At 34.6% G+C, this 10,350-nt stretch overlaps 1 protein-coding gene across 1 annotated transcript in view; it reads left to right on the forward strand.

The window, feature by feature from the left end:
• The window catches only part of LOC142350754 (uncharacterized), a 76,192-nt gene extending 66,002 nt beyond the window's left edge, over nt 1-10,190 (forward strand). Inside the window, exons 3-5 of the mRNA XM_075402709.1 lie at nt 1,359-1,522; nt 5,934-6,067; nt 9,739-10,190. Coding sequence (XP_075258824.1) covers nt 1,359-1,522; nt 5,934-6,067; nt 9,739-10,116 — 676 coding nt within the window. The 3' untranslated portion in view covers nt 10,117-10,190. The remainder of the gene's footprint in view (nt 1-1,358; nt 1,523-5,933; nt 6,068-9,738) is intronic.
• Nucleotides 10,191-10,350: the final 160 nt, after the last annotated feature.

The following is a 10,350-nucleotide window of genomic DNA, read 5'->3' on the forward strand; positions in this document are numbered from 1 at the left end:
TACAATCCGAATTATTTTTCAAATCAGTAACAGTCCAAGATTGGACCAAAACTAGCCCGCCATTGCTGTTGGTCCATTTTGAACACTCAATTACTTCGAAATCTTTAGATAAAGATAATATTTGTTAGTTAAAAGATCAAAAATGAATTCTGCGTTTTTCATAATCATAGAGTAAAGTTAGCGAAACAAAACGGCAGAAATAGTGATTCCAGACTATTCGCATTGGAAACGGAAGTAAAACTAGCTCCCTTGGTAAATTACAAAGATTGAGTTTGATGTTCTTGGGGTGTGTACCTCCAGCAAGTTTAATCAAAGTTGACTAAAGAAAATTATTGCGGGCAATTTTTGATGAAAAAGCCTGAATTTTGAAATATTTAGCCAAAATATTAGCCAGAACAAATAAAACACAAAAGTTATCAATACCTTTGTCTCTAAAAATAATTTCAACAGTACAATTGTTAACAATTTTTAAACATTTTTGGCAAAACTGACGAATTTAATGCCAAATTCCGGAAAATGTGAATTGAAGACAAAGAAAAACCGTCTTTTATTCACAATTTTCCAACCTCGATAACTCCCTGTAAAATACGAAATTCAAAAAATCTTTTGATATCCATAATCTACGCTGGAGGGGCTTTTCAGTGATACAACTCACAACTCTGTACGATGAATGTATCGATCGGTCAAAATTGTCTGAACAAAAAAAAAACCATTTGAGTATATAGTCCCCCCCCCCCTCAAGAGGGGTGGGAACAATAGGGTTAATAATATTAACTAAAATAGACACCTTTATTAGTAATTTTTATTAAAATGGTTATTTTTGTGATTTTTTTCTAGGCTAAGAAGCAGCCATACTTTTGTTTTCATTTTCATTTATTTTTGCTGCCGTTTTCCAAGGTTTGAATTTTTTTTAATCCGTTAGATATGCTCTTCAAAAAACAGAAAACAGAATATCCACAGATTTTATCGAGTTTCAGTTTTTTTGCCCATTGTTATTCGCGTCTTTTTTAAAACGCAAAATCGCATCTTTCAAAAGGGCAATTTCAGAGATTGGTAAGTTATCCAAACAATCAGCAGATGTCAAAAACGGTCCTTCCATTTTACCAAATAGACAGAATAGGTGAGTTCACGGTAAAAATGACTATATCGTGAACTCCGTCATATATTTCGTGCTTCCTTAAAAAAACTCGAATAGTTAAAGCTGAATATTTGCAACCTTTTTGCTCCTGATCGGCAAAATATATTTCTGATATATTTTTCGTGTAGACAATACAAATTTATTTTAGGTAAAGATAGTGATCTAGATTGTCATAAAATTTGGTAATTACTAAATTTTACACGAGACTGATACTTTATAGCAAATATTACTGCCTGGAAGCGTACCGAACCCCATCCACTGAGTATGAATCCCTTGATAGCAGCACTCCAGGCGGTTTGAACCCTAGAGCAACATGGGCCTGGTTCACTGTTCTCATTAAGGAGAGATGGCAGATCATCAACATGATAGACCCTGAAAGTCCTCGTTAGTATGCAATTTATGTGGCAAAACTGAAAAAAAAAACGTTTTTTATATCGATTTTGATCATTTTGTCGGTTTCTTTTGTAAGAAATGTCAGATACAGCCTCATATTACTGTTTTTGTCAATCTCGTTGTCAAGAGCGTCAGTAATCCTTGGTAATAATCGATTTTTTTTCTTTTAAACCGAAAAAAACTCAATTCGATGGAAAAAAGCAAGAACGCTTTGCTTTTAAGGCAATCGGTTTTAAGGCAAAACCAACAAAAGCTGCGATTTATTATGTGGCCAAAGTCCCAAAAGGAAACGAGAGACAAATTTCCGTGTGGAAATCAGACAGTGGTCACGCAATGCTTCTCGTAATCATTTTTGGTCCCGCAATTTGAGTCAGCAATCAGGATATTTTGACCAAGTTTGTGTATTCCACGACATCATCACACAATAATATCGTAATTGTTTCTCGTAAATTCTCCCCTTTTGTTTCTTAATTGATGGTTTTTCTGCCTACAGAGAAAAAACGAATGATCCGAAAACAAAGTGATTAAATTATACTAAAAGTTCTCAAGAAGTTTAAGCGAAACAGCTGCAAGCAATCAGCTTGAGATAAAATTCTATATGGGCGGAAGAAAAACACCACAATAAAACTGACCAATTTGGTGAAATAAAAGACTGTTCAAAAACTTCGTCAGCTCTTAGTTGTATCTGAAAAAGAAAAGAAATGAGTTTTGCAATGTGACAAACGCGATACCAGATTTTTTCAAAAAAAAGTCAATACCATTGCAATTTGCTTCTTTAAATAAAAGTATAATTTAAATCTGGGCTTGGCGTCTTCTCAACCCCAGCCGTTATCGATTGGTTATCTTGCAAGATTATGCAAGATATCAATTGTCTGGCAAGATCTTTCAAGATAACCATCGTCTTGCACGATTTGTAAAATAGCCATTATTTACAGGAATCTTGCAAGATCTTTTTAGATAATCATCTAGAGTCGACTAGGGAACTAAATTCGACTCCGGTTCACTAATCAAATCGTGCAGGTAAAAAAAAACGTTCTCCAAATACTTTGCAAGGATCATGACAAACTGATTCTTTTGGTAAAATTTTGCAACTCATTGAAAAGCGCAAGCATTAAAACGCAAACCAGCTGCATAGATCAATAATATCCGATATAACTATTTAAAAATGTTTTCCAAAAGAATTCTCTCTAGTTTTTTATAGAGGCGTTATCGAGTGAAAGAAATTGCTAAATAACTATAGTTTCCTTCTAGAAGGAAACTAAAGTTAACTAGCTCTCAATTAGCTCTCTAATTAAATCTCAAGAACCATTTATCAGTTTCAAAAATTATATCAACAGATTTCTACAGGCTGTTAGGACTGATATCTGTCAACCCAATTTCCAATACTGAATTTCTAATATGATTTGAACATTGCATCCATGATTAAAATTGCTTTTCCTGGCCATATAAAACCATGCAGTCTTTTTTATGCAGTTTTCTGAATAAGGTAGATTTATTTCCTTAAAAGCATATTTAAAGCGTATTATAGTTAATTTTTTTCAGTAGAAATTTCAAAAAAGACTGATTCTTTTTATTATCAATGTTTTGAACAATGTTTTGTGTTTGAACAGAGAAAAAACGAATGATCCGAAAACAACGTGATTAAATTATACTAAAAGTTCTCAAGAAGTTTAAGCGAAACAGCTGCAAGCAATCAGCTTGAGATAAAATTCTATATGGGCGGAAGAAAAACACCACGTTAAAACTGACCAATTTGGTGAAATAAAAGACTGTTCAAAAACTTCGTCAGCTCTGAGTTGTATCTGAAAAAGAAAAGAAATGAGTTTTGCAATGTGACAAACGCGATACCAGATTTTTTCAAAAAAAGTCAATACCATTGCAATTTGCTTCTTTAAATAAAAGTATAATTTAAATCTGGGCTTGGCGTCTTCTCAACCCCAGCCGTTATCGATTGGTTATCTTGCAAGATTATGCAAGATATCAATTGTCTGGCAAGATCTTGCAAGATAACCATCGTCTTGCACGATTTGTAAAATAGCCATTATTTACAGGAATCTTGCAAGATCTTTTTAGATAATCATCTAGAGTCGACTAGGGAACTAAATTCGACTCCGGTTCACTAATCAAATCGTGCAGGCAGAAAAAAAACGTTCTCCAAATACTTTGCAAGGATCATGACAAACTGATTCTTTTGGTAAAATTTTGCAACTCATTGAAAAGCGCAAGCAATAAAACGCAAACCAGCTGCATAGATCAATAATATCCGATATAACTATTTAAAAATGTTTTCCAAAACAATTCACTCTAGTTTTTTATAGAGGCGTTATCGAGTGAAAGAAATTGCTAAATAACTATAGTTTCCTTCTAGAAGGAAACCATAGTTAACTAGCTCTCAATTAGCTCTCTAATTAAATCTCAAGAACCATTTATCAGTTTTAAAAATTATATCAACAGATTTCTACAGGCTGTTAGGACTGATATCTGTCAACCCAATTTCCAATACTGAATTTCTAATATGATTTGAACATTGCATCCCTGATTAAAATTGCTTTTCCTGGCCAAATAAAACCATGCAGTCTTTTTTATGCAGTTTTATGAATAAGGCAGATTTATTTTCTTAAAAGCATATTTAAAGCGTATTATAGTTAGTTTTTTTTCTGTAGATATTTCGAAAAAGACTGATTCTTTTTTATTATCAATGTTTTGAACAATGTTTCGTTTTTCGATACGAAAATGTTACTCAAATTAAGTTTTGGATAGTTCAAAAAAGAGTGTTTGTTTTTGAAATTCTAGAATGCTGTTTTTCATAAAAAAGAACTTTAAAGTTTTGCTAACAAAAGTGTTAACAAGTCGGGTCATAATTTGACAATTTGTTGAAGAATATTATTGAAGGTACTCTCAGCTTTGAGCATATCTGATTACCAAGTGTTCATCGATAGATGAATAATTTTTTGTTAAAGTTGCTAATATTGGGAAACTCAATCTGTATTGAAAATGTGTTGAAGGTTTGTCTAAAAACTTAATCTCTCTTATCTTCTTCCGACACAGGACTGCAGTAATAGGTAATTTTTTGCGGCAGTTTAAGTTTTTATTTATGTTTCTGATGCGAACTGAAAAATTTTGAAATTCATGGGCTTGGAGAGAATTTCATTAATATTTTGAGTAGAAAACAATTTCAAAGTAGAATTATTAATCAAGAAAAATTTTATTGGAAAATTGCAAAGCAAATAAAAAAGAAACATTTAAAAAAGATAGAAGCTGTGTTTTAGGATAAATGCATCATAGATGGGAGTTTAATATGCCCATTGAAGATTTATTAATGAAGACCGAAAACTATTAATAAAAACCGAGGCGAACTGAGTGTAGTTATAGTATATTGTTTTAAAAAAATCAGAACAACGAAAATGATACTCTAAGCAGCAAAAAAATTTTAAAATCCTCTACTGAGCCTATAACTGATTTTAATTTAATTATAACAGTAAAAAACCACCGATTATAAGTACTTTTTGAAAAAATACACATAAGAATCATTTTGCCCCAAAACTCTTGGTTATTGGTGTTGTTTTAATGAACAACGACCCAATAAAAAAAATTATTTGCTTTCTTTCTTTTTTGCTCATAACTCGGTTGCACATCTTAATTTTATATCAAATTCGAGAATATAGGCTCACATAAAAATGAATTCCAAAAAAACGCAATAGTATTTTATCAGATCTATCTAGCTTGATAGACAACCGCGTGGCAAAATTTCATCCTTAGTCCACATTCGAATGACAAGGTATTAGTTCGTATTCAATGTACCTATTGCACTCATACCCAGGTTGAGGTCCCAGACTGAAAATCGATATGTCCAGACTCAGATGAACGCACGAAAAATCTGATGAACGCACGAAAGTCTGGACATGAACGCACGAAAGGTCTGCTGAACGCACGAAAGTCTGGACATGAAAGCACGAAAGGTCTGATGAACGCACGAAAGTCTGGACATGAACGCACGAAAGGTCTGGTGAACGCTAGAAAGTCTGATCATAAGCGCACGAATAGTCTGGTGAACGCACGAAAGTCTGGACATAGGCACTTTCCGTCTGGGATGGTCTGGACATACCGACTTTCCGTCTGAGACGGTCTGAACATACCGACTTTCCGTCTGGGACCTCAACCTGGGTACTTATTGGCAAAAAAGTGTTAGAGTGTATAATCGAAACAATATACAATAATTACACTCAGGTCGCCTCTTTTTTTTAAAAAAAAAACTTTGCATTGGATGTAATTAGGAGAGAATTGATAAAGCAAATACACTTTCCGCATTCTTTTACCTTTTTTTTGAGAAAAAGTTTTGCTCCAGGAACTTACACTAGTTCATTTATTTCGATAAAATAAAAAAAAGTGTTTTTGGTTTCAGAGCTGTGCTGCGAGGATCAGACAATGAAGTATTTGTTCTACGGACAATTGAGGAAAAAGTGGAGCCCAGAGCAGTACTTGGAAAAACTGACTGAATATTGGGATGAAGACAACAAGCCCCTCAACTTGATTACGGTATGGTATTCGTGTCCAAAAAGGGTTTACCAAAATGATTTAAGCCAGAAAATTCCGCCCCGGATTGCTTTTATGAATAGGCCAGATATTCAGCACATTCCACATTCATTCATAATATTAAACTAGAATTTTTATTTAAGTTTAATTTGCTATCAACAAGAACCAGGATTCACTTGTAGGCTACACTAATTCCAAGATACTGGAAATTTTATGCACAGAAATAACAACTGAGCTCAATATCAAAAATTATGATATTGTATTTGAGAAATCTAAAAATCATCTATTTACTTATCTTATTTTCCTCATCTAAGGAGAACAAAACCATTTTACTTAAATTTTTGGAGCTCCTCAGATAAATTAAAAGTTAAAGAATTACGCGCAGGGACGCAACTGTTTAGAGAGCTTACGTTTTCCTGAGTTGATGTTTAACACACAAATAATGTCCTTGCGGTAGATAATAATTGGTGAGTAGCGGTCAAAAATTTAACTGCTTTGACCGGCTTAAACCATTCATTGCCCTAATGATTAGTTCTTTCATATTCATTCATTGCAGTTATAATCTACTTGTAGGTATAAAGGTTTTTCTGGTCCCCGAAACATTTCCTTCTGAACACTGTCATCTCTCTTGTTTCGAAAAAAATCATGCCGCGCGAACTTCGAAAAGATACGATGTGTGTCGCAATTATTGGCTCGGATAATGTGATTTTGAGCACATACTCCTTTTTATTACCACGTTTCACTTTCCCCATGTTGATACATGTGCGTGTGAATAATAGTTACAAACTTTGCCGGCAAAAAGGTGGTGGCCTATATGGAAGTTCCAGTCAGTGTTTGTCACTTTTAAACTTTTTAATGTGTTTTACGGAAGCACGTTCCGCAAAGAATTGTGCGACAGAGTACTTGCAGTTTAATCCCTCAATTCAGTAATCTTAAAACATTAAATTGTAAAATTGAGTGGCAAAAAGATTACAAGAATTAAATAATTTGAAATGCCCGGACAGCCGAACGGAAGTTTTTTCACATTTATTTGATCCTATTTTCCATTCTAAAGGCTCCTAATTGCTTTGTGGAAATCACGTTTAAAAGTTTGAGCGTTGAACGGAAGTCGGCACCCAAAAGCACTAGCCACTTTCTTCGTAAGTATTTTTTTCGGTACTCGTAGACGAGCGTAAGGTAAAATTTTAAAAAGCCGGTGCAATCCAAGCCGAAATTTAATCGTCACGAGACTAATTTCACATTTATTGACGAGACTACTTTTCACATTTATTTGATCCTATTTTCCATTATAAAGGCTCTTGATTGCATTGTGGAAACCACGTTTAAATGTTTGAGCGTTGAACGGAAGTCGGCACCGGAAAGCGCTAGCCACTTTCTTCGTAAGCATTTTTTTCGGTACTCGTAGACGAGCGTAAGGTAAAATTTTAAAAAGCAGGTGCAATCCCAGCCAAAATTTAATAGTCACGAGACTAATTAGTGTATACTAGTTGCTCTTTTGACAATTAAATTTTGGCTTTTATTGCACTGTTTTTTTTCAATTTGGGCTCTTTAAGAAGCTCTGTGCTGAAACCCAAAACAACAAAGCCAAAAACAGCATACAAACAACTATTTCCGATTCCCACCATAACTCGAGAGCAAAAAGATTATATAGAAATTGCTCTCGTGGCCATTAAATTTCGGCTGTTATTCCACAGGCTCTTTTAATATTGGGTCTCAATCAAACTTCGTTCTCAAGCCCTCAACATTCAATCCAAACACTAAAAATAATTTCGAAATTCGCGCTTGATTTCATTTGAGCCTTTTTTTGATTTGCCATGATCTTGCGTAATTATAAAAGTTTGAACAATACCCCTCATATGGAGCGAATAGTTAAAGAGACCAAAATTGGGTTTGATCGAAAACACTCATAAAGATAAAAACAGCCTTGGAAGTTGATGATCCAAAATCTCGGTTATTCTTGCTATTTCTTAAAAATTTTTTGGACCTATTATCAAAAATTCTTAGACTCGTCTAATTTCGGCCAAGAGTTGCATTTAGTCTTGCCAAGTCTTTGTCAAGAGTTGGATTTGACGTGCAAGTCTTGTCCAAGACATAGATTTAGACTTGCTCTTCCCGGCGAAGACGTGAACAGGTCTGGCATTCTGAATCAGTGCTGAAATCAGATATTTGCCCAGTACTGAAACTAGCTTTGCGCAAAGTACGGGGTGAAAAAAAATGGTCTCCAATTTTTATGCGATGTGCTCATTGTTTTACGCTGGAAAACAATTACAGGAACAGCAGGAAAACAATTCGGTATGTAACATTTTTTTAGAAAATAATTGAATGAAACACTAAAGGTTTACTGAAGAGTTCAAGTGCTGTCAATTTTATTTTGTTCATTGTCATTCAAGCAACAAATTTTTACAAGTTTGATACCGGAATAGGGGACAAGCCATAGGCATTTAAAGTACCCATCAAAAGAACTGTTTTGCACTATACTTCAACGCTGAGAAAAATAACAAAGCATTGTAGAAGAACCTAAATTTTTCACCCAAAATAGGCAGATTCAGTGATATCTATTTTTCAAAGATAAAAATAATGGATTCTACTATATAATTGAGAAAATGAGAAATTTACAATTTGCTTCGTGTAAACTAACACTTCAACGATGTAATTTGAAAATATGTTTTACCTTTTAAACAATGATAATCAGTTTTCGATAGTGAGCACGTGAGACAATCGACATTTCTTTAATATCTTTTAAAGTAGTAGCAAACATTTGCGAATGATGCCTCAGATTGCGCTTTTTCTGCTATTACTCTATCAGCATTCCCTATCAATGGACCCCAAACTAATCGAAACAATGCTGGTATTCGCAATTTTAGAATATGATACATATAATAATCTAATAAACACTGTTTTTTTTATAACACTGTCTTATTGGAGAGACCACCCAAGCTCATTAAGCTTTTCTTTTTATCTGTTACAACTTTTATATGACTTTTCTGACTATCTTGATTGCTTTGGGCTATGTTTTATTGGCGTTTCCTATCAGTTTTTGCGTTTGGTGATGTATAGGCCGAATAATAAAATGAGCTCGTTCACATAGCGGAAGGAAAAATAGGATTCAGTGCGCGACGCAAACGGGCTCTGATCAGACCATCCAGATTAAAATCGGCCCTGAGCAGACAGTTTTGATATGCCAACTGGGGGTGTCAGACTGACCTGCATGTGCACTTGGGGGGGGGGGGCAGACCGGCTTCAGTGATAATTATTATTTCATTACAAAGAAAATTTTTTAGCTCAACAATCCCTTTTCAAAACTAAGTCTTTAGCGTGGTCTTTGATGTTCTCGAAACTCGGGGCCTAGTTTTCTCTATTTTTTCTTTGTTTTTTAGTGAGACCAGCCTTTTTTCTGTTGGTCGCTTGGTTCTGAGCAGACTTTACAGACGCTGGGAAATTATCTGAGCAGACAGTACATACTGTGAATGGATTCCTGATCAGACAATCAGACCATAGGTAGTGCTGTCAGACTCTGTGGAGTGGTTTACATCCCGGGCGCGAACCAGGTCGGTCTGATCAGAATCGGCTTAGGTCGCGCACCTCATCCTGAGAAGAGATCGAAATAAAATTAACTGCAATCCAAATTATTAATATCCAGAAATAAAAACATTATCTACTTTTTGTCTATTCAGGCGGTCTATCTTCCAATCGTATGCAGAAACCTTATAATCGAAATTGGTTTCGGTCCTGGAAACTTGACCCGAAATTATAACTCAGTCAGACCTGGATTGCCGTATCTCATCTTGGGGGGTGAGGAATACGGCGATTTTGGAATTCCTGGACTAAGGACAATAACGTTTGATTTCGAGAACCCTGGTCAACATCTGACTTTTCACTGGTTCAAGCATAACATAATGTGTAAAGATCACCCATGGATTTGCGGGCATATTGCGGAGAGTTCTTCCAATAAGAAAGACAATAAGAAAGAAGACAGCGAAAAGAAAGGAGGAAATAAGAAAAACAAGAGAAAGAAGAACTCATCAAGTGGTAAAAAGCACAAACTGGGATGATTTATTTTTCAGCGACATTAAAAAATATGACTTGTGAATACTGTGAGTATTTTAAATAAGCACTTGAGCCTTAATATTGACCAAGTTTTAATAGGTTTTAACAACTGATAGGATTCAGTGAAGAGGGATTCTAGAAAACCGCAGAACGGTTTCAATATAAGGTTTTACAAGAAGGAAGATTTTGTCTATAATTACCTCGATGACAATTTTTTTTAAAATTCAAGTGCGACTTCT

This window comes from Convolutriloba macropyga, chromosome 12 (genome assembly GCF_964194025.1).
Source record: "Convolutriloba macropyga chromosome 12, txConMacr16.3, whole genome shotgun sequence".
Lineage (NCBI taxonomy): Eukaryota > Metazoa > Xenacoelomorpha > Acoela > Convolutidae > Convolutriloba > Convolutriloba macropyga.